Here is a 26,335-nt window from a genome sequence, read left to right as displayed (position 1 = left end):
TTGTAGCATGTAGAGAGTTTGTTCAGGTTAGTTTTGTTAATATTGGTGAGAACTGGAGAGGCGTAAAGTAGTGTTGATAAGGGATGAGTTCTGGCTATTGTTGTTCTAGTCTCAGGGATTAGGAATAGTTTGCAACGATGTAGGCAACCTAGTTTTTTATGGACTTTAGAGATAGTTTGGGATATGTGCTTGTTGTATTTAAGTTGGTGATCAATAGTGATGCCTAAGAGATTAGCCTCAGTTACTGGAGTGATGAGAGTGCCATTGGTAGATATGATGGTAAAGGTGGCGTTGCAGTGTTTGGTTGGGTGGAATAGTATTTGCTGTGTTTTTTTGGGGTTTAGTATTAGTTGGTAGTTGTTTAGTCAGTTCTCTACCTCAGTGAAGGATTATTGGGCTTTACTTTGAAGTAATTGGATGTTGCTGAGTAGATTAGGGTAGTGTCATTCGCATACTGGGCAATGTTGGCTTTAGTGGTAGCTAGGTGGAGATTATTTGTAAATATGTTGAAGAGAAGGGGGCCAAGGATTGAACCTTGTGGGACACCACATGTGACAGGTAGTGGGGGGGGGGCGGGGTAGGGAATTGCCTCATTTGACAGATTGTGACCGGTTGTTTAGGTAACTGTTAAACCATTGCAGAGTGGGGTCATCAAGGTTGAGTTCTGCTAGCAAATGCCTTGGATAGGTCTAAGAAGGTGGCAGAGACCAGCTTTCCTTGGTTCCTGTGCGAGTTTATAGTATTGGAAAAGTTCATTAAGGCAGTGTTGGTGCTATGGGAAGGTCTGAATCCATGTTGTTTTTTAGTTAGAAGGTTATTGGTTAGCAGGTGGGTAAGGAGTTGGTGGTGGATACATTTTTCTAGAATTTTTGAGAGAGGTGATAGGATTGCAATGGGACGGTAGTTGGAGAGGTCAGTAGATGGACCTCCCTTGTGGAGGGGGATGATATATGAGGTTTTCCATAATGAAGGAATAGTATGCCGGGCGATAGATCTGTTAATAAGTAGGGTGACTGGGTAGGCGATGGCCTTGGATGCAATTTGTAGATATTTAGCTGGAAGACTGTCGGCAGCTAGGGTGGTAGGTTTGAGTTTAGCTAAGAGATTTTGAATGGTAGATGTTGGTACTGGGGTGAGTGTGAAGGGGGTGGAGTTAGTCTGGTAGTTTAAGGGTTGAGGTTGGGTTGTGGGTGATATTGCACTTACCAGGTTCAGTATTGAAGAGGTAAAGTAGTTACTGAAACTAGAGGCTATATGTGAATCAATACCTTTGACATCTGGAGGTGGTGTGGTGACTTTTCCAGACTGGAGGATGTTGTTCACTGCAGCCCAGAATTTCTGTGGGTTGTTGTTATGTTTCCTTTGTAGGGAAATATAGTGGTTTATCTTGTCCAACCTGACCTGTTTTTTTGCTTTATTTCTGAGCTCAGCAAAGCTTTGTCTAGTTTTGGGAGTTTTGTATTTTTGCCAAGTTAACCAAGCTTTGTCTCTAGTCTTGAGTAAGATTTTAGTGGCTTTGTTTAACCAGGGAGCAGGATTACTTTGCAATCTTATTGTTTTCAGTGGGGCTAGTTGGTTTAAAATCCCTAGGTATTTGGCATTAAAGTATTCTACTGCAATATCCAGGGGAAGGGTTTTTATAGGAGCCCAGTCACAGGATTTTAGGGCTTCTGAGTATTGTACTGGGGAGAAGTTTTTGTGGGAGTGGATTTGTAAGAGAGCGGGGGTGTTGGTAGATTTTAGGTTGTGCCGAGGGAGAAAGGTTGGGTTATGGTCACTGAGGGAATCAGGTAGTATCCCAGATAGGTGGTCAGTACTGGGCTGGTTAGTCAGGATCCAGTCTAAGGTGGATTCACATTTGGTGGTTTTGTCAGTTCTTGTGGGTGAGTGTATGAGTTGTACGAAATTATATAGGTTTATGTGGTTGGTAGCTATGGGTGAGTGTATGGTGTTCCAGTCTATGTTGACTTCACCTAGGAGTACAGTTTCTTGGGACAGAGAATGGGAAGCCCAGTGGAGTATAGATTCTAATGTCTTAATGTTGTCTTCTGGTGTATATAAATGCTGAGTAGGTTTAGTTGTTTGTATTGATTTAGTAGGATTTTGGTGAGTAGGGTATCGGCAGTGTTGAAATCTGGGGTTTCTTTTTGTAGTAGATGAACTTTTAAATTGGATTTGTAAAGAAGGGCAATGCCACCACCTTTTCTGTGAGCTCTGTCTACTCTTAATATATTGAAAGCAGGTGGAGTTATGAAGTTATCTTTAATGTGAGGTTTAAGCCATGTTTCTGTAGTCACTATAATATCTGGGTTATATACAGAGATGGTTCCATGTAACTGTTCTATTTTATTTATGATACTGCGAATGTTTAGGTTTAGTATGAGTATATCAATGGATTTGTGTTTAAATGGGAGATTTGGGTCAGGTGTGGTATGGGTGTTGTTTGTTGGGCTAGGGTTGGGGTGAATATCACCAACTAGTAGTAGTTGAGCTGCAATGCTGGTGATGGTTTTAAGGTAGAATATAGTTAGGAAGTGGTATTTGAGGCTAAGGTGTTTTTTAGATTGTGAGGTGTAAGGTGTAATGGATAGGAGAGATTGGTTGTAAGATTAAAGGGTAATAGATAATTAGTTGTGTGTTTGCAGGTATGGAGGGATTGTTTGTGGTGTATGATAGGGTGGGTGATTTGATACAGTACATGGTGTTAAGTGGGTGGTGATAAGTGGTAATGATGGAGATAAAGGAAAGACAGATGGATAGAGAAGGCAAGAGTAATGGGATGACATGGTTGTGGGAGAGTGGTGTTGGTAACATGGTAATTGAGTTCTCTGTGTTAGAGGGCTGTGGATGGTTGTAGAAGGAGAGGAGTTATATGAAGTTTTGTGGTTAAAATAGAGGGTGTTTTGGGTTTGATGGAGTGAGAGTGTGATTTAATTTTAATTACATGCAGTATAAACAAATTCTTTTAAGTTATACAATAACAACGTCAGGCAGAATACAATTAAAATAAATATTTCAGTGTCAAACCAGATAAGATAGTAAATGCATACAGTAGTAGGATTTCTTATACTATTGATATTCTATTCAGATACAGTTAAATAACTAACTTATACAACATATAAAACAGATGTTGTTGCCCTTTGGTTTATTTCTTACTTGTGCGGGCATGAATCCTGTTTGTTGCTTTTGTACAGCATATAAGGGTATGCTTCCACCAGAGATTAGCATCACTGCTGTCCACTAACTGATGGCAGCTGTGAAAAATCTATTAGACCGGGCCGCTTGGGTCACTGGAGACAAAACAGTCTCTGGGGACAGAAGAGTCCTTATGACCAGTGCTAGAATTCATCAAAGTCCCCTCCCAGTCCGTCGTTCGTAAAAATGCTAAATCCACCAAACTAGCATTCTCTTAAAGCAAACACACTTCTCCACTTCCTGGCCTCTTCCTGCTCCATTATGTAGATTCACACCATCCATTGCTCTCTCTGTCTCTGTTGCTCCAATTCTGAGGTTCACGTCCCAGTTGAATCACTTATTTTTTCACCTTTCCACTTGTGTTATGGCAACATGAATGTAACGGTTCACTGTCATCACTTTTACTGAAGGACACTTCGTATTGTTCCCTATTACCAGCAGCCGGCATTAAGCTAACCTCAAGCAGCTGGCCCCTTTTGTGCAACGTTTTGCAGATGTATCTTGACCTCCTCTCTTCCTGTTCGTAAATCTACTTTCCAGGATGTGAGTAGCTGTCTGAAACAAAAGCTGTGAATTTCTGCTGTTTTTCAGGGCTGTAATCCAGATCTTGCATATCTTAGAAATAAAATGCCCATCCATGTGTGATTGCAAACTACATAAAATTAAGGATTTGGAGACAGACAGCCTCTGCAATCAAAGTCCTGCCTCTGCCTGATGCGCTTCGGGCATCTTCATCTTTTTTCACATGTTTTATACCCCTGAAGACCTGATGTCATGGAAGAAGGGACAGCATCTGATGCCGGACCCAAGACTTTGTTAATCAGGCCGACTGAGGGCTACTGCAAGCAGATAACCCAAATGTAATGACTGCAACAGTGAATATACTCGAACATCTGCATTTATGGTAAGTGTACACTACTGTACTTTTTTTATTTCCCATTCATTTTCTTTTCTTTCAACACAATTTTTATAATTCCCACCTCTCATGTCTACAAACACATTTTCTACTACAGCAAATAATGTTTTTATATTTATCACAAGAGGCTATATGCCTATACAAAGCATTGTTACTATCTTTTACTTTAATATCATAAATATGCTCCCTAATACGAGTGCCCAGGCTTCTAGTAGTCACACCTATATAATAACTTGAACAGCCTGAGCATATAGCAATGTAAGCTTTGCCTTTTGAGTGACAGTTGAATCTGCCTGGTGTTTTAACAGTACTTTGCAAATGCACTAGCATTAGATAGGGCCCCTCATAAATAGATATAGATATAAGTGTGTGTGTGTGTGTGTATGTATGTGTGTGTGTGTGTATATATATATATATATATATATATATATGTGTGTGTGTGTGTGTGTGTGTGTGTATATATATATATATATATATATATATATATATATATATTTATATATATATATATATAGATGCACACACACACACACACACATACACACACACACACGTATAGATCTACTTTGAAATAACTAATTACCAAAATCTCAAATTACAGAATCTCTAGACCACAATGTCGAAACTGCTATTTCCCAAACATTTACAATATCAACACTCTAAATATTGAAACAAAATAAGCAAATTTAACCTTACTGCCCTATACTACTACAAAATAAAAACAAATGAGTATCTGTTTCTCTACGTTTAAGCAGGGGTGAGGGGTGCAAGACCCCTGCACTCACCACTAATTAAATATATCAAGTCCAAAATCGTGCTACACTGAGGAAAACAGTAAATATATTGTTCCCCGCTGTACAACTGCAAATCTACAGTTCACATCAATGACCTCTGTAAATATACACAACATAATTCTTTCACTATTGACCATTTGTTTAATACAGAAAGCCACGTCTACCTGAAACGTTTCCTTCACAATAAACTTGAAACACAAATATGTTTTTATTTTATACAGTCCGGTCCACATAATACACTTACCCTTCACCTACAACAACTTTCCAAAACTCTGATAACTCCATAGTTACTCAGTGGAGCACTACCTCAGAACTTAATGGCAACCCTACCTTTTTTCTTACAAACTACATTATCTTAAAGACATGCCATACCATTTACAAGTATATTGCATAATTCTTAACTTACTTTTGGCATTTAGAGTGTCGATGTAAACTTTTGGGATATAGCAGCTTCGACATTGTATTCGATTCTGTAGTATGGGATTTTGGTAATTTTTATTTCAACATGTGTATATATATATATATATATATATGTGTGTGTGTGTGTGTGTATGTATGTATATATATATATATATATATATATATATATATATATACATATATATATATATATATATATATATATATATATATATATATATAGATAGATAGATACACAAGCAAGTGTGTGTATGTGTCTGCAAGCAGTGCAAGAGTTACAGTTAAGTACCTTTGTTACTAACCAGTAAAAAAAAACTTTTGTATTATCATGTTGTAATAAATGCTTTTATACTGCAACTTTTCTTAAAACACAAAAGTATGATGTCTTCCAATAACACTTACTAATTCATTGTTATCCTTGATAATTTTCCAATTAACAAGAATAGTATTTTTAATGGTAAAACTGTTAGTAGTCATATCTATCATACAAGGAGGTACCTTGCTTAAACTGTCTGTTACTGACTGTGTAACATTATTCTTTCTGAAACCTTTTACAAAAATTGGTGAAAATTGTTCCCGTCTTTTTGAAATGATTTCCTGAGTAGTATTTTGCAACCTATTTATACTGTAACTTCTTCTCACTTTGAATATAGATGTAATAAACAAAATTTCTTCTTCAAAATCCCTATCCGAAGTAGTCATCCTTGAGGCCCTTATTAATTGACCCTGAGGAATATTGTTCTTAATAAAACTTGGGTGATTACTTTGAAAGTGGAGATGACAGTTGGAAAAAGTACTCTATTGATGAATTTTGCTCACAAATTCTTATAGAGTCCCTTTCTAAATTTTACATCTAGAAACAAACTGAATTGCCTCTGCCCTCGTAACAAAATTAAAAAAAAAACTATAATTTAAACTCTCAGTAACATCATAGAAATCACAATTCACATCATGAAATATAAAAAAAAGTCATCAACATATAGTTTCATAGGTTTCATAGGTAGGTACTAGGCTATCTGCCCGAAGGCATTTATAAGCCTAGCCGGAATGTGTTGGCTTTCGCCGCCCCCTTAGATTAATTCCCTGTGCCTCTGTCCAGCAGAGACATTGAAGTGATCCCTGGGGTAAACTTTCTATTTCCCATCCACTCGTCAAGGTTTCTCTTGAAGAGGGTTAGCGAGGAGCTCTGCCTAATGTAGATTGGAATCTTGTTTCAGAGCATGGGAAGTCACTGGGACAGGAATCTATCCCTCCAGCATGTCCTATTTATTGTTGTGGTGAGGTTTAGATCCCTGGAGCATGTGGCTCGAGGGGATATGGTTTTCTTTAGGTTCATAGGTAGGTACCAGGCTATTGGCCCTAGGGCCTATATAAGCCTAGCCAAACGGTACCCTGGCTTTTGCCACCCAAGAAAGTTATTTTCCTGTGCCCCTGTCAAGCAGAGCCACAGAAGTGATCCCCGGGGTGAATTTCCTATCTCCTATCCAATCATCTTCTATAAAAGGCAATAGTCTTAAAATGACTAATGTTAGGTAAAACTTCCATTTCCCACCGACCTAATACAAGACTCACAAAAGCCGGCACAAGAGTCGAGCCAGTCACTACACCCTTCTTTTGCGTATAATATTTCTTGTTAAACAAAATGTAGTTCTTGTCTAGCAATATCTGAAATGGTGCACAGTAAAACTTAACTGTTTTATAATCTGTGTCAGTATATTTGTTTAAAAACAATTGCATTTGTTCAATGCCATCTTGTTGTGGTATGGAAGTGAAAAGGGTAATTTTATCTACTGTTAACAAACAATTAATACCTTCTTAGTATTCATAATGACTATTCACAGCAAACCAGGCAGGAGAGAAGCAAATTTATCCCAGCAATAAAGGAATGTTGAGAGGCAGGTGTGAGATTCAAGCTGCTGAACCCAGCTGTTTTCAGAATATTTATTTTCTGATGGATCAAAGTCCATCTGATGTTTTCAATTTTCATTTTATCCTTGACATATGGGTTTGGTTCCAGCATCGGAACGGACTCGGCAATTACTTTAGCTCGTGCAAGCCAAAAACTCTCAAACTTCACATCTATCCATAATCCCTTCCTCAGTTACCTCAGATCCGTTTGCCACTTTTCAAGACATGTATTTGCCATAGCTCTCAAGCTAAGAAAACTTTCTTCATAATTTTCTTTATAATCCTGTTGTATCCTTTCTTCGTCTTTACTGTATTATAGCTCTATACACTTCCTCTGTCCCTTCATAGTTAGTTTTTCTCCTTTCCATACACTTTTGTGTAGCTCAGACTATCATTGCTGATAGCACCTTTCTGTACACTTTGTTTACCTTTACTTTTATTGTTGCTAGTTTACTTTCTTTCCTAACAAAAAAAAAAGTTTTTCCTTCCTCCTTATGTTTGTTTGAGGTGTCTTCTGTATACCTCTTTAGTGTGACTGTGGTGTGTGCTTTAATTTTGTTATCATGGCTGAGAAGTCTAAAGCTCCAGCTGGCTTGAAAAAATGCCAAAAGTGCAGCCACAAGATTCCTCTCTTGGATTTGCACTTATTGTGCATATATTGTTTTGGTCCTGTCCACTTAAAAGAGGATTGTAGCATTCGCCATGACTTTAGTCACAGAACCCTGGTAGAGAGGAAAAATAAGTTAATTCTGAAAGGCTTGATTCCTTCTGCTTTTTGAGATACTGTATCTGCTTATGAAAAGAGTAAGACAGATATTTCTTCGCCTTCTTCCTCCTTCTCTGTAGAGTGTTTGTTGATACCAACTTCTTCATTGTAGCCAACATCTAACAAACCAAGATCCTCAATTCCTAAAAGCCTGTCAGAACCAATGGAATCGGGATCTAAATCTTCTGCACCAAGAAAATCTTTGGTACAAACAACCTTTACTGACTATGAAACATTGATGTTGAAACTCTCGACACAAGAACAAGTACCCTCTGACTCTTCATCAGTGTCATCTACTTTGGCGCTGAGTAATGATACAGTACAAAAGAAAATTTTGCCCAGGACAACCTACTCTGCTTCTGTTGATCCCTTTGTGGGGGAACTGCCTGAAGTTTTCCTTCAAGGGCCTAAATTGCTGTCTGTAATGTCAGTCCGTTCCACCAAAATCATTACAAAACCAGATGTAGAGCGACTGGTAAATAAAATTCTATGGATGAGAGGTTTAACAGGACTTCCTTTGGCCCCAACCTCTGCAGGTGTGGGTGCTGAACCACCCTTTACACCTTTTAACTACTCCTTCTCTGACCTCCTGTGAGGTTTCAGAGTTTCCAGCTTTGAGTCATCTGGCGCTGTTTGCATCAGTTCTGGAGATCTCCCCTCCTTCAGAACCAGAGATTACCCTAAGTTCTTCAGTTCTTTTGGATCCAGAGACCTCCCAGAGCCGTATCTGCCCTGTTAACTCTGAAGGGCAGGAGTCAACTCCAATTTGTTCTGAGCCATTTCTGCACCTTGGAGCATTGGCACGGTTTAGCTCATCTCTGGCTTCTGCCTCGGGGTGTTCTCATCAGAGCAGGGGGTGACCACAGTTCCTAGGGAGTCTATCCCTGTTCTGGGCCCCCTCCCCTTTTTGGGGGGACCTATCTTCAGGGCAGTGGAGAGGGCTTTGTCTGTCACAGGCACTCAGTTGGCCCCTTCCTCCTTGAAGCAAATGCCCTCCTGTCGTTCCATTATTCATCCTGTATCTCCACTGGGGAAGTGATCTGCAGGAACCTCCTATATAAATTCTGTCATCTTGTGAAACCTCACCAGACTATCCCCCCTGAGGAGGTTCCTCAGAAGAAGTGCAAGAGGAAACACTTATATTCCCCTCAGGAATCAGTCACGGAGGACACTGATTTTGATGAAGGGGACGTGTCCCCGAGGTCACCCCCTGATGATGTCTCCTTTGGAGACATCCTCGAAATTGTGAAACAGAGGGGTGACTGGAAGTCCCAGAAAGCTTCATTGGTAGAATTCTCAGTGGTCCGTTGTATACCAACCCATGTCGGAAAAGATTTTGATCACCAATCATTGCAGAAAAGATCTAGCTTGATGGATTCATTCCAGAGAAATTCTCCTGGGCTGCCCCTTCATCCTTCCAGAACCCAAGGCCATAGTGACCACGGATGCCTCCCAGATGGGGTGGGGGGCATTTTCTGGGCAAGACTGTCCAAGGCTCTTGGTCCCCTTTGAAGGCCAACTTGCATATCAGTGTTCTGGAACTAAGAGCAGTGCTTTTAGCATTGCAAGCCTTTCAAACAGCTTTTCCTGTGGGAACAATTTTGATTCAAACAAACAATATGTGAGTAGTTTGGTACATCAACAACAGGGAAAAAAAATCTTACCCCCTTTGTTGAGAAGCACTCAGAGTCTGGCAGTTTGTGATCTCTTCCAATGACTTTCTGATAGCAATGCCAATTCTGGGGAATTCCAGTATGATATCAGACAAACTGAGCAGAAGTATTCTCCAACATCATGAGTGTTCTCTCAATCTAGAAGTGATGGAATGGATTTTCCATCAATGGAGCCAGCCTTGCTGCGACCTGTTTGCCTCTCCTCTAAACAAGTGCAGCAACTACTTTGCTCTGATCCCCCCACCCCACTAGGGAAGTCACCAAGAGATGTTCTTCTCCACACTTGGCCCCCAGGACTACTGTATGTCTTTTCCCCGATTCCCCTAATTCCAAAATTCATACAGAAAGCACTCAGGCTGAAGAGCAAAGTAATCCTCATTGCACCTTTCTGGCCTTGACGGATATAGCTCCCCTAGCTTTGGCCTTATCTGATTCAACTACCTTGGACTCCAGACCTTCTGTCACATCCAGATGGACTAGTTCATCCAGACATACAGAACCTCAAGATGACTGCATGGTTCCTCCTGTTCCATTAATTGCCAGGTGAATTAACCTTTCTTCCCCAGTACACCAAATTCTCATAGCTTCTCATAAGCCTTCCACCTGTAAGCTATATACTAGTAAGTGGAAGAGATTTACTATATGGGCTTATGACAGGGATGTTTGATATGTTTTTGCATCTATTGATGATATATATTAGATTTCCTAGCTTCTCTTTTCAATGCAGGAGCTTTCCCATCCACCAACAGAAAAAGCCTTACAGCAATTTCAAGTTTCCGTAATGGTTTGGAAGAACATTCTTTGGCCTCCCCTGGACTTTGCAAGTCATTTTTAAGGGGAACACTGTTGTTGAACCATATTTTTAAACATCCTACTCCCCCCTTGGGATCTTAATCTAATGTTACAATCCATTGTGCATTCTCCCTTTGAACCATCCGCAGACTGTGATCTGAAGTATTTGTCTTGGAAAACATTATTTTTGTGGCAATAACCTCTGCCAGAAGGATTTCAGAATTCCAAGCCTTATCATGCAGACCACCTTATCTGATTTTTCATAAGGATAGTTTCCTTATGGAAAATCTAACCTTTCTACCAAAGGTAATGTCAGAGTCTAATATCACTCAGACTATTAATTTACTAGTATCCATTCCAAAATTTTCTAACAAAAATGAATACTGTTTACATTTGTTGGACGTTCACATACAATTACACTTTTATCTTCATAGAACAAAGTTTATAAGAACATCTAACCAATTATTCATTTCCTTTTCCAGTGCAAGGTTTGGAAAACCAGTCAGCAAAGTGACTTTAGCCAGATGGCTCAAGGATTGTATATGCTTCCTCTATAATAAAAAGAAAATTGATTTGCCAAGGCCTGTTAAGGCAAATTCTACAAGATCTGTAGCCACATCAGCAGTTTTCCAGTGTAGAGCCTCAATGGATGATATATGTGCAGCAGCAACTTGGGCTTCTCCATATACCTTTATTACTCATTACAAACTGGATTTGGTCTCTAGGGGAAGAGAATCCTTTGGTTCAGTGGTGGTCAGAAATATCCTTCTGTGAGTTCTCCCAAGGTCTAAGGTAGCTGGGGACACTGCCCCATATGTCAAGGATAAAATGAAAATTGACAACATCAGATAAGGAAGTTACGTACTTACCATAATGTTCCATCTATGTTGTCCATTTTCATTTATCCTTTTCTCCCCTCTCTCCAACCCTGGCCTTTGAAGACGTTTTTGGTAGAATGGATTATGTATTCTCAACTTATTGTAGTCTTTATGGTATAGCAGATGTGCTCTCCTTTAAAGCTTCGTAATCTATACCGTTTTGTTCTAATCTGCAAACTCAGTGTGAGGTAACTGAGAGAAAGGGATTATGGGTAGAAGTGAAACCTGAGAGATGTTGGAACTGAACCCATATGTCAAGGATAAATGAAAATAGACAATACAGATGAAACATTATGGTAAGTACATAACTTTTTTTTTTTTTTACATAGAACAGACTAAGGAGGAAATACACAAGTTTATCTAACAAAAAGCGAGGCATCAAACAGAAGGGGACTCTGCTTCTCATTCTTCTGATAATATAGCTGATAGTGTTTGGTAGTGAAACCTTTTTCAGTGTTCCAAAGGAAAATGCTTGAGAGAAAGAAAAAAAAATCACTGGAGCTGACTAGAATAATCATGACTACCTTGGACTTGAAACAGAGTCTGAGGTTGGGAGATGGAGATGAACAGGAAGAAGACCAACAACACTAAAATTAGTGAATAAATATGAAACTATAAAGCATGAATCACATTTGTGAAATACGGGTTTACAAGAAAAAGTGGAAAGATTGGACTTTGTTGCCTTTATTAAACATGTGGGGGACAGAAATGCATATACCTCACTTAAGTCTTTAATTTTTGGAAGAACACTGTAGGGGAGTGGTAAAAAAGTAACTGTGAGTAAAACAATTTTAATTGCATATTATATACTAAAGCATTTTCAGTTGTTGTATATGAAAAAGACACTAAAGTAGTCAAAGGTTTTTTTCTTTTTTTGATTTAACATGTAGGCATTACTTTGTGAAAAGAGAAAAAAGATGGACAAAAACACCTTTAAGTTAATCCGCTGTAATCTTGAGTTGTTAAGGTGGGAGATAGGGTGTACAGTTGCAAAAATTATAATGCATGTAGAGATGGAATGTTCTCTTTTTTGCATTGGTGAATGTCTGGAATAAGGTCCTTGACGTGATCTACTAACAATTTCTTGTGTAAGCAAGTTTATAAGAGGACATTAAATGTAATAAAAACTTTTCCCATGGCAAGTAAATGTTCAGTGTATGTTGACACGCTTGGAGATGAGAACAGTTGTACATTTTGTACTTGTGTATACATGGAGGCAAGCTGAGTATAGGGACAAGTAATAAAAGCCAGATAGCTGTTTTTAAGGCTAACAGTTAAGGTTTTCTGAAAGCATAAATGCTGTTTTTTACGTCTAGGAGGGGAATGAAAATAAGGCAAGAACAGACAGCAATCAGTGTTAAGTAGGAGCACAGGCTGTAACATGGATCTTAGCATGGATAGCCTTAATGTGAAATTTAAGTAATGTCCATGTGATGTGTGCAGCTGTCGATTTGTGGCAATTATTCCTATTGGGAGGGTTAAACTTTATTATTTAAAGATGTACATAGTTTTATGTGCTTGTTTAAAGCTAATAGCTAATGGGTCTTCTAGGGGTGTGTTGTTTTTTTTTTTTTTTTGAGGGTTTTTGCTAAAACAAAAAAAGCTTGTAAAATGTAACATAGGTTCAAATAGATATAACAAGAAACAACTCTATAAAAGATCACCTTGCCAAACATTAATACGTGCATGAAACACAAAAGCTGGAAAGAGACGTTTAAAAAAATGCTATATATAATAGGTGAGAATGATAACATTTTTATCGTAATAGCTACACTAAACATATTATTTTGGAATGTGTATGGCCTCACAGGTATAGACAAAAAGATAAGAGTATTGATTTATTTTAAGAAATGCAATGTGCAGATAGCAATGCTACAGAAGACACATTTGGAAAGAAGTGAATATGATAAAGAAAGGATTTCAGGATGGATATTTAGCAGAATGTCAGGGACAAAGGAAACGGGGAGTACTTATACTAAATTCTAGAGCAGCTCCAGTAGTGATAGAAGAGGAGGGAAGATAACAATGGTAATTTGTGGTAGTAAAAGGCTACTTGAAAGGGAGGAAGATTGCACTGGCATATATTTATAGTCCATCTAAAACTGCTATTATGAAGCTTAAGAAATTTTGGGGAGAAGTAATCGGCTTTCAGCAAAGAATGTTACTTATAGGTAGGGACTTGAACTTGATTTGCAACAGTGAGAATGTATCTGGGAGACCTAGAAGGGAAATTTAGCTAAAGAGGATAGATTTTTGAATAAATTTATAGAAATATTTGATATGAAAGACTTGAGTCCAATAGTAGGAACTCTTGAGAGAATTTACATATTATTCCCAAGGTATAATAACTGGGCTAGGCTAGAAATAAATTATATTTCACAGGAACATGTGCATTTAATTGAAAGCTTCGACACACGTCCAATAACTAATTCAGGTCATGCGTCAATAATGACCAAGATAAATTTACAGGGTAATGAAGTAAAAATGAGACACTGGGCTTCCACACCTACGTGTTAAAAAGAGAGAAATTTAAGGACTGGTGAAAATTATTGAGAGTTATTAGGGAAGATCGACATTTCTTCAGAAGTTATAGCTACTGAGTGGGATAAAATGAAAGTGGAGCTTAAAATAAGGTAGAAATAAAAGAGAGAGATGGTTAAGAAGTAACAATAATTATTTAGAGGGACTGACAAAGGTTTAGGCACTGCAGAATAAGGGAAATCTCACAGAACAAGAAGAGGAACAACTGCAGAGTGCTACAGAGAAAATTATAATAGAGTACCTGGACAAATTGTCCAGAAAATATGCACAAGTCTAAAGAGATTGCTGAAATTAAGCAACTGTTTTTTGATAATAATTCCAGAACACAAAAATTCATTGCACAATGACTTAGGCAACATAAAGTAGAAAGAGTTGTTGCCAAACTTATAACAAGAAAAATAACCACAGATCCTTTAGAGGTATAAGAGATGTTTTGGAAGTATTATTAAAATTTATAAAGCAGAGGAATGTGGAAATCAAGAAAAAGCACAAATTAAAAATATTTATGGAAGACTTAAGTATGCCAAGGTTAGAGGCAGATGAAGTTCAACAATTAACAGTTAAGACAGGAGGAGATGAGATAAAAACAGTGAAGTATAATCAATCTGTAAGAAAGTCTCCAGGAAAATGATGTTATTCTTGTGGAAGTTTGATAGCTAGAAGGGGAGAAAGCAATAACGATCCAGAAGATTTTGTTTAACATTATTTTAAAAGGAGAGAAAACATCAACATCCTGGAAGAAGGTTGTGGTGGCTATAATTAGTAAGGACAGTAAAAACCAATCAGACACAGCTTCATATAGGCCCAATGCCAATTTTGAACCATGATTATAAAGTGTTTATGTCTATAGTAGCTAAATGAATGGCAAAGGTGTTGTCAGAATTCATAGATATGGATCAGTATGGTTTTGTGGAGGGAAGGCAAACATTTTACAATGTTAATAGAACAGTGATGATCCAGAGGGAAACAGAATGTAAGAAAATACTGCTGTTTTTGGTGGGTCTTGATGCAGAGAAAGCAATCAATAGAGTAAGCTGGGATTTTATGAGTAGGGCAATGAAAACATTTACATTCCCTGATACAATAATAAGGTTAATTAGAAGGCTGTATGAGGGATGGGGCGGCCACGGTGGTGCAGTGGTTAGCGTTGCCACCTTACAGCAAGAGGTTATCCAGTTCGATCCTCAGCTGGGATGCCTTCTGTGCAGAGTCTGCATGTCCTCCCTGTGGTCGCGTGGGTTTCCTCCGGGTACTCCGGTTTCCTCCCACATCCCAAAGACATGCTGTAGGTGGACTGGACACTCTAAATTGGCCCTAGGTGTGAGTGCGTGCATGTGTGCCGTCTGTGGAAGGTTGGGCACTGGGCTGGCAACTCGACATCGTAAAACTCCACTGCCAATCATGAGCGGACAGGTGATCAGCTGTGGCGACCCCTAACCGGGAAAAGCTGAAAGAAGAAGAAAAAGAGAAGGCTGTATGAGGGATCAGAGGCAAAAAATTAAAGTGGGAGGGTTCCTCTCTGATAGATTGTGTCTGAACAAAGGAACCAGGCAGGGGTGTCCTTTTTCCCTTTGTTATTTGCATTATATTTAGAGCCATTGACAATGAAAATAAGGGACTCAGAAATTCAAGGATATAATTGGTAATAGTAATCAAGAAAAGTTGGCTTTATTTACTGACAATATTGTTTTGTATCTGATAAAGCCAGAAAGTGAATATCAGTGTTGTGGAACATTCTGAGTCAGTTTCAAGTTTTTTCAGGATATGACATTACTGAAGACAGAACAAAAAACTATAGCTGAAAACTATGTATCCACCCACGAATTGGTTTAGCAATATCCATATTTATGGGGACATGATATAATGAAATAATTTTTAATATGGGTTAAAAAGGATTCTGTTTTGGCAGCTAAGGATACATGGGAAGAGACTAAAGATAATACTAATATTGAGAAACTGAAAGGTCTTGTTTATGAATATGGATAGGATAGAAGCAGTGAAAATGTTTTTCATCCCTTTAATTTTATACACAGGTCAGCCATATTTTTATCAAGCAGATAAGAAATTGTGGACAGTAATTAATAAAGAGTTGAAGGATTGTGTCTGAGAGGGGAAGAGGGCAAGCGTCAAGTGGGATAAATTGATCCTTTCAATAGAACAAGGTGGTTGAGAATTATCCTGATTTGAAATGATATTTTAGAGCTTCACAGGTAAGGCTCATATAGATAACACAAGCAGGACCTTTAATTCAAAGAGGAAAAAGATGATGATGAAGCAGGGTGGAAACGGAAATAAAGAGAGAGTCCAATTTTGGATGCAGATCCTTAAGGAGAATAACAGCCATATAGAATATTATACTCCTAAAGTAGCAGAAAGTATTCTAAGAACCAAGCCAACACAAGAATGGAGAAATCAGATTATACCAATAGGGATGAAAGACCTTAGGGGTACAGAGCATAGGCACGAGGGATAGAATTTAATGGAGAAAACTGGCAAAGGAACCAATGTATTGGTACCAAATAACAAGAGAGGGAAAGGTAATAGAATGGGAAGGGGCCAAGAAGACATTTGTACTGCAGGCTAAAGGCTGCCTTCTTTATCAGGGATTGGTGTCAGAATAAAGGGAAAGAGAAGGTGATATGGGTTGTCCTAAGTGAAAGACCTTCTCTGGTAGAGTTTTTAGTTGAATCTAGAAGAGAACTGCTGTTAAAGATATTATTAGTAGGGCATTTAAAATACTGCAAGATAACTATGGGGAAGAGAAATTGGAAAAGCAATTCACAAGGGGACAATGGGAGGACATGTGTATAGATCCCAAATATGCAGTCCAGAATATTAAGAATTTCTGATTGGAAGTGTTTGCATATAGGTATTTTTATACCCTAAACAGACTCCAAATACTTTTTCCTCAGGTAGATGACAAATGTTGGAGGCTCGATGGGGAAGAAAGCAGTAACTGGGAACATATGTTTTGAGAGTGTAATGAGGTGGCTGACTTTAAGAATTCCTTACAGAGTACTCTGCCAGACATTTTGGGGAGCAATTATTTTTTTTTCTGAACTCGGATACAGGATCTGAATTGCCTATACATAATAAGGCCCTGTTACGTTTAATTCTAGTTGCTGCAAAAAAAAAAAAAAACAGTTCTTAGAAAATGGAAATAGCCATAACCGACTGTATTTGAAGTTGTCAATATTGTAACAGAGATAAAAGAACTGGATGTAGGACCTTTAGAAAAGGGTAGGAATGAATTACATCGAAAAAAATGGAAATTGTGGAAACAATATGTGCAGAACAGTGTTTGTAACTGTGAATGTTAACATGTTTTTTTCTTTTACATAAATATGTGTTTGCCTATGTCCTTAAGTGGTATGTCGGTTTGTTTGTGTCTTTCGGCTTTTCCCGGTTAGGGGTCACCACAGCGGAACTCCGGTCCGCTAATGATTGGCAGTAGATTTTTACGTGCTGGCTTGCCAGGCCTAACGCACAACCTTCAACGAAGGAACGCCCATTCACGCATGCCGACACACAGAAGACTCTCTAACTGAGAATCGAACGGGCAACATCTAACTGTGAGGCAACAGTGCTACCGCAGCACCACCACCGCAGTGGTACGTCGGTAAAGGTGTTAAAATATAAATAAATTATACAAAGTACCTCAGTCTTAAGTTTTTATATACACATTCCAGATATGACCCAGCAGCTATTGGTTTTGTGAATCCAGCTACTGCTAAACATTCAGTTAATACCAATCCTTCTCCTTTTGACAAGGATGGGAAGGCTTTTGATAAGTGTGAGAAAAAAGTGTATTCTTCTGCAACACTTGTTTTTAGAATTCTCCACTGTCAAGCTCGTATGTTAAATTTATGCTTGCCACTTGTGAGAAGATGAGGAATATTTTGGCACCTGTTTCCCCTTGGGGAGGAGAAATCTGCTTTGTGTAAGTTAGTCTGTTCTACTTCTCAAGTGACTACCCATTGTTTGAAATGTGCACGACTGTACTGTTGACATTCCCAGGGCTGCTACCACTGGAACTGTTAGGAGATTAGTCTGGCTGTGTTCTCAAAACCTCCCAGAGAATCTCAAAAATTACATTTTGAATTCTCCTTTCAATAGATGACTAAATTTTGAACCTTGTGCTTGGCCATTGACCATCATGTATCTACTGTAGTAAGGACGTCTTTTTATGTTGCACAACTTGTAAGCAAAGGTATGCCATCTAGGTCCAAATATGTCATTGTTTCATTGCACTTGGCCCTCAGAAGACCAATCATAGAATAGAATGCTCCTTTAGTATGTTCCTGAACAGGCATATGCAACAACTGGAGTGTTCACAAAAGTTTTTCACAAAACAAAAAATACATGGTGTAGGTAACATGTTCTATGCAGGCCACCTTTTAAAGCCTTATCCTTATAATCTTTCTCCTATAGGTCGCTGAAGGGTGATCTGTGTTTGACCTCCAAAGCATCCTCTGATCCATCCTTAATGGACGTGTTGCACATCCACAAAACAAACAGCATCAGAAACACACAATCCACTCTTCTGCTATATAAATGAGACATGTTGGGGCAACAGGTAGATGTCTCGGAGACTGACTCCTTCTGTGGAACAGGCTTCCCCATCCACATGAAGCAGAATTTTTCACTGTACCTGTTCAAGTGCAAGTTGGATCACCAAATGGGAAGTCGTAAATTTGCTCCTGGTCTGGCACCTATGTCTGTATTAGAGAGTGAGGTACCCTGTAAATCCTCAACTACTCATGCCAGAGTTATGTATACCCTCACAAAAATCTAGGGGTGCAAAACCTGGCCAGTTATTTTGGGATACATGCCTAGGCTTAAAAGGGCCCAGTAGGGTTGATAGCCTAGTAATCCCATGTGATCCTATGAGAAAGAAAAGCTGGTTCAGGGGAAGAGGTTTTCCACCCACCTTTTCCAAATTTACCAAGGGATTCAGTGATCCCTCTATAACTTCCAATAAAAAAACAAAATCCACAGTCCCAGCAGTCTGCTGGTAAGCAGACTTTTAAAAAGCAGTGGCAGAGAGGTTCCAAAAAAAAAGCAAGACCCCCCCCATAACAAAGGCCAGTCCTGAATGACTATGTCAGGGACTTCCCTCCCATCCAGGCAGTCCTTTAATTCTTCTAGAAAGTCTGAACTTCCATTTCTCTTGGCCAAACAGATTGTCTCAGACAAATAGGCTCTGAGAGCAATCTGTCAAGGGTACAGATGGTAGTGGGAGAGACTGCCCCCTTTTTGGAGGATTCCTCTTCATCCACCAGACCAAAGTCTTCTTTTCCTTCCTGTCATGTATATGCTATCATGGGGGTGATAAAAGCAGTTAGGCTAAGGATTTCATTCAAGATTGTTTCTGGTGCTAGACAAAGAAGATTCCTGGAGACCAGTTCTGAACCTTTCTTTTCTGAACCAGTTTGTGATAGTTTTCAAGTTGGCTGGACTTCCTCAGAATACAAACCAGACACTGAACAAGCATATAAATACCTGCCCAATTAAAGTCAATAGCACCAAATGATGAATTAATTGAATAATTGATGCTTAATGCATAAAGACAAAATTAAAGTGAAATGCCTAATACTTATAAAAATAATAAAAACAAAAATGAAAACATACACAATATATGCTATGCATGTTGAATATTTCTTGTAAACCATAAAAAAAATATATATATATATATATATATATATATATATATATATATATATAATAACTTGAATATATAAGGTTCCTAAGTGCATATAAAAATGCATGAGCAGTACACATGAAAACCATATTATACAAAAAAAATGTATGAAAATATATGTGTTTAAAATTTTAAATGGCAAGCATAGATTTAAGCTTGAGGAGTCTGGCAATTGAAATGACGTCATTAAGACCTGGAGACCATGCAGCATTACACCTAAGCTGCCATCTGAGCTCCAGGAATTCAAGAAAAATATCACGGGGACCACCTCTATGGTCAACATCAACATTATCTAAAACAGAAAATTTAAATGAATGCAAAGGAAAACCTTTTATATGTCTATAAAGGGCATTTCGCTCATCTTTTTTACTAATGTCATAATAATGCTGATAAATCCTGTACCTAAACTGTCTGATGGTTTTGCCAATGTAAAAACAAGTACACTGTTGGCACAAAGCAACATAAACAATGCCCTTACTATCACAATTGAATCTCTTCTTGTGCTTGATTTTACCATAACCTTGTACAAAGCATTCAGTACCCTCAAGAATAAATTTGCACTGAGAACAGTGACCACATTTATTTACTCTGCCTATATATAAATTGGACACGATTCTTTCAATCATAGTTTTAAAACAGGTATCTTTTTGATAAACCACCAACGGTCTTTCATCAAGTTTATTGCAAATATACCATTCACTTCTGAAAATCTCCCAAAATGTATTAATGATGCACTTGATTTCCCTGTATTATTAATTAAATGGCAAAATCAAGGCCTTACAATGAGACAAGTTGGTAGATACCAAACCAGAATCAACAGGATTGCCTTGAGGATCCCCCACTGAGGCAAATAGTTGATGCCAAAGGGTCCAAGACATTCTTTATTGCTAAATATATCGATCAAGAGACCAAGCGTGTGTTTAATAATTATCCTGCTTTGTTAAAGGATTTGTGGGATTTTTTATCTAATGTTAATGACAGTTTATATAGAGAAGATATTCTTTTTGTATGCATTGATGTCAAAGATTTATACTCCAGCATCCCACATAATATTGGCATTGACTGTTTTTTTCAGTATTTAGTGCCTATTCTTGGACATGATAAAAGTTTGGTTATAAGTAGTCTCATGGATTTAGTTTTGCAAAATAATTTTATTAGTTTTGAGGGCCATTTATTCAAGCAAATCCAGGGTGTTGCCATGGGTGCTGCTTGTGCACATGTATTTGCCATCATAGTTATGGCCTTTTGGGAAACTAATTTTATTTTTTCTTCTGAGTTCAAAGATAGTTGGTGTTTATGTAAACGCTTTATTGATGACATCTTTATTTTTTTGGGTTGACACCAAGGAAAGACTTGAAGCTTTTTTTGAATTCATCAGTTCTTCTACAGATTTTTTAAGGTTTACAATGTCAGTTGATGCCACACAGGTCAATTTTTTGGATGTCACTCTTACCAAGAACAGGGAATCAGGTAATTTTGATTCCACGTTATATAGGAAACCGACTTTTTTAAAGTCTTACCTGCATTTCCAGAGTTGGTATCCTATCCATCAAAAGAAGGCCATTGTTAAAGGCCAATGTGTCAGACTGGCCAGGATGGTTAGTCAAGAAAGTTTATTTCTAGAGGAATGCAGTAAGTTATTTGACATGTTTTTGTGGAGGGGTTTATCCTGAGGATTTTTTTAAACAGAAATAACTACTGAAGTCACAGGGAAGAGATCATCTGGGTTTTATACCCCCCTTTTTGGCAAGTCCGTAGTTCAAGTTGTTAATCCTGTTGATTCTGGTTTGGTATCTACCAACTTGTCTCATGGTAAGGCCTTGATTTTGCCATTTAATTTACAATACAGGGAAATCAAGTGCATCATTAATAAATTTTGGGAGGTTTTCAAATGTGATGGGAATATTTTTAATAAACTTGGTGAAAGACCGTTGATGGCTTATCAAAAGATACCTGTTTTATAACTATGATTGAAAGAATCGTGTCCAATTCATACACAGGTAGAGTAAATAAATGTGGTCACTGTTCTCAGTGCAAATTTATTCTTGTGGGTACTGAATGCCGTACATGGTTATGGTAAAATCAAGCACAAGAAGAGATTCAATTGTGATAGTAAGGGCATTGTTTATGTTGCTTTGTGCCAACAGTGTACTTGTTTTTACATTGGTAAAACCATCAGACAGTTTTGGTACAGGATTTATCAGCATTATTATGACATTAGTAAAAAGGATGAGCGAAATGCCCTTTATAGCCATATAAAAGGTTTTCCTTTGCGTTCACTTAAATTTTCTGTTTTAGATAATGTTGATGTTGACCCTAGAGGTGGTCCCCGTGATATTTTTCTTGAATTTCTGGAGCTCAGATGGCAGCTTATGTGTAATGCTGCATGGTCTCCACGTCTTAATGATGTCATTTCAATTGCTAGACTCCTCAAGCTTAAATCTATGCTTGCCATTTAAAATTTTAAACACATATATTTTCATACATTTTTTGTATAATATGGTTTTCATGTGTACTGCTCATGTATTTTTATATGCACTTAGTAACCTTATATATTCAACTTTGTATATACACACACACACACATATATATATATATATATATATATTCGTATATATATATATGTATATGTATATATATGTATATATATATATATATATATATATATATATATATATATATATATATTTATGGTTTACAAGAAATATTTAACATGTATAGCATATATTGTGTATGTTTTCATTTTTGTTTTTATTATTTTTATAAGTATTAAGCATTTTACTTTAATTTTGTCTTTATGCGTTAAGCATCAATTATTCAATGAATTCATCATTTGGTGCTATTGACTTTAATTGGGTGGGTATTTATATGCTTGTTCAGTGTCTGGTTTGTATTCTGAGGAAGTCCAGCCATTTGGTGGATGAAAGCGCTAAATAAACTGTTTTTCTTACTGTGTTGGTGTTTTTCACAGTTGCCTTTGATAATTCTGGTTTGATTTTTCATTTTGATATAGTTTTCAAGTTCAAGATGTTGTCTTCACAACTTATATCTTATTCTCCATTTAAGTTTCCTAGTGACCTTAGATTTAAAATATGTATGTCATCACATTCCTAAAGATCCAGATTTCAGACATTTCTTAAGGTTTTCAGTATCTGGATCCCATTATCAGTTCTGTGTCTTACCCTTTGAGCTATCTATGCTCTAAGTGTATATTTTCAAAGTGTCTAGCTCCTGTGACCGTACTGCAAACTGCAAAGTACTCGTATTTCTCCTTATTCAGATAACTTGCTTATCTTTGCAAAGTATTTCAGTTATGTAAGGGATCTCCTACACAAGCTGGGATTCCAAGTGAACATTCAGAAGTCTTTTCTGACTCCATCTCACAGGATTGTTTCCAGGGGAAACTTCTGGGTACTTTAGTTGGAATAGCTTTTCTTCCAGAGGAAAGCTGTTTGTAGAGCTATTCCTGATTTATTTCTCTGACTTCCATCTCAGCAAGGGAATTCCTCAGGATTTTGGTTTGCATGATGTCTATGATACTCATGGTACCTCTTTTACAACTCCACGAGTAAGATCAGTGGTACCTGAAATCTCTATGGTTCCAGCATCAACATCCCGTGACTTTTCAGATTCCGGTTTTAGGGCAATTGTGTGGTGAAGACACCAAATTCCTCAGAATGTAGGTCTCTCATCCCCCCCCCACTGCATTACAGTCAGTCACAACAGATGCCTCAGACTTTGCGTGGGGAGCAGTGTCAGTGGGAATAAAAGTGTATGGTCTTTGGAACAAAAGAGACAGACCAAAACGCATTAACATAAAAACCCTATTAGCTCTTGTAGTAAATGATGTCAAGTCTCTTAGTCATCTGGAGTTCCTAGGACCTGTACAAGTGTTTACAGATAACACCTCTGTTTTGTGGTGCATAAACAAGCAACAGACAACCAGATCTCACCCTGTCTACAGACTAGTCATAGTAGTCTGTGAATAGCTTTTCTGTGTAGTCTCACTCTACAGGCATCCTACATTCTGTCAGAGCAAGTTTGTGTGGTAGGCAAACTGAGCAGGACCAGGACAGACCCTCACAAATAGAAACCGAATCAGTGATCTTCCAAGATGTGATCCATCTCTGGGGAACACCTCATATAGATAATTTTCTCTCCACCTTAAATAAACACTTGGCAAAACTTTGGTCCAGGACTCTGTACAAGAAGGCATAGAAGACAGATGCTTTTATTTGCCTGTATGCTTTTCCAACCCTTTCCACTAATATCCAGGGTATTCTGAAGATTCAGAAGAACTCCTCAAAGATCATTGTGGTGATTCCCTTCTAGCCCAGTCAACAGTGGTTATCCCTTCTAATGGAAACAGCTGGGGGGAATGACCACAGTCTTCCTCACAAACTGGATTTACTCACATGTGACCAGGGATGTGTGCTATATCCAGACCACAGATAACTACAGCTGACTGTCTTGATGGTAGAGTTTTAATATCTTTTAGATGTTTTTTTTTCCTTTGGAGATGCAGAAGTTGTTAACTCGCTCAAGAATAAAATGCCTTTTTTGTATATTTCCTTTCACATAAAATATATTTTATGACTGTAATAGCTATGAATTACATAGATCATTAAGTGTTTCAGGATTGTGATTGGTTGTTTTGGTTTTTAAATCTGATCATTTGCTTTGGTTTTTAAATTTGATAATTTGCTTTGTTCTATTCATGCTCTGAGGAAGCGGTCGTGCTAACTGCGAAAGTGCTTACCAGTTGTTTTTTATTTTTGTTTGTTGTCAGTCATTAAACATTTGATTCATAGCCATGCTGGTCGCAGGAGTTTTTCTTTTTGTTTGCTAGGGCCATTGGACTCTCATCCTTCCTCTTTCCAGTCTCTACCTATATAGCTTAGGCTACTGCAGCAGTGATCAATATAAAGAACATAATGCAGTTGTGTAAATAAACTTACCATAGCAGCAGTTGTTCAAATAATCATTGATGCTGTAGCTGCTCCTTCCCTCCATTCATCCCTCTTATTTTTGTATGTTTTTATGCCTATGTATAGGCATTTAGTTTTCTTTTACAAGCAGCATCCTTCTCAGGGATTTAGCCACCCTCTCTCTGTTGGTATGAAAGCTGTTAAGGGCTTGGTGCCCAAACCTTAATTTTTTCAGCTCAGCTCGAGCTGACTAATGGTTTGTACATGTGAAAGGTGCCCTGAAAGCTTTGGAAACTGCCTGACTGTTATATCCTTAGCAGGATATAACCTGTATTCGCTTAAGCTAATGCAGCAGTAAGCATTTGAATATCTACAGTTATGGTAAGTGTATTTACACAACTGTACTTCAGATAGATTTTTGTACTGCTTATTTTGAAAGTTTGTAAAACAGGTTTATACATATATGAAAAATTAATGCATTGTTTTAAGTATAATATCTTCTTGGAACAGCACAATATTGAAGCAGTTGATTGTCGAGGTCGTACCCCTTTGCATCTTGCAGTATCACTTGGTCACATTGAGTCTGTCAGAGTTTTACTTCGGCACGGTGCAGATATCACAAAAGAAAACAAAAGAGGATGGACGGGTAAGTTTATAATGCGCTGCTGTATTTCCAGGAAAAAGTATTATCCCTCTACAGCTGTTTGCAGATTAATTAATTTTACTTTTGGAACAGATGGAATAAAATGTTATAAGCCATTCTTCTTTTCATGAGCACAGATTGCATATATATTTTTTATTTATGTATTTACACTTTGTTGGCTGGCTTAGTCCCATTAAGCTAGTGGCCTCTTTTCAGGGGATTCATTCTGATTCTTGCCACTTGGTATGTTGTTATGCAATACAGTTATGAAAGTTATTAAGCTTTTATTTATCTATTTATTTATTTTTTCTGGCCTCATCTTTTATTGATGCTGCTGAGGTTCTCAATAGAAATATTCAGGTAGCTGATGGGGTTAACTGTATGCAGTGCCAGCTCCACTCAAACATTTAGAGGTCTGCAGCAAGGCTGCATTAAAATGCTCACAATTATGAAAGGGGAGTAGGTGGGAAATAAATAAACAGTTGGACATATTTAAAATTGGGATAGTCACCAAGAATGACGTACATTTAGTGAGCAATTCCTGTGAAGTGCTAATGCTGAAGTAAAGCAATGGACAAAGGCAAGATGTAGTATACCAACATGTGACTCCAACCTTTCTTTGTTTGCAGATACATGGAAGCAAAGTGCATTTAGTTACACAGAATTTCTTTTGTTTTAAGAGTCTTAAATGTCGCCTTAACAACAACATGTGGTATTATTGAGCATTTGGACTGTTTTACATTAGTGCTTCATTACTGATGTAGAACAGCCTTTTGTATGCGTGGGTGTGAGTATATGCATATATGTGTGTGTGTGTGTGTGTGTGTGTGTGTGTGTGTGTGTGTGTGTGTGTGCGTGCGTGCGCATATGTCTATCTGTATCTATCTAGCTATATGTATGCATATATATATATATATATATATATATATATATATGTATGTATATATATATATATATATATATATATATATATATATGTATGTATATATATATATATATATATGTATATATATATATATATATATATATATATATATATGTGTGTGTGTATATATATGTAATACATATACATATATTACATTATATATATATATATATATATATATATAGGTTTACTGTTAAGACTTGACAATCAGATTCCCATTTGGAGCAATAAATGAAACAAAACTCGAAAACTTGG

At 37.6% G+C, this 26,335-nt stretch overlaps 1 protein-coding gene across 1 annotated transcript in view; it reads left to right on the top strand.

Annotated features, from left to right (window-relative positions):
- The window catches only part of ANKRD13A (ankyrin repeat domain 13A), a 1,453,295-nt gene that overhangs the window by 190,608 nt on the left and 1,236,352 nt on the right, over positions 1 to 26,335 (top strand). Inside the window, exon 2 of the mRNA XM_044068498.1 lies at positions 25,023 to 25,158. Within this exon, the coding sequence (XP_043924433.1) occupies positions 25,023 to 25,158 (136 nt within the window). The remainder of the gene's footprint in view (positions 1 to 25,022; positions 25,159 to 26,335) is intronic.

This window comes from Protopterus annectens, chromosome 4.part0 (genome assembly GCF_019279795.1).
Source record: "Protopterus annectens isolate FY-2018-M chromosome 4.part0, PAN1.0, whole genome shotgun sequence".
Lineage (NCBI taxonomy): Eukaryota > Metazoa > Chordata > Ceratodontiformes > Protopteridae > Protopterus > Protopterus annectens.
This window is presented reverse-complemented; position numbering and strand designations above follow the sequence as displayed.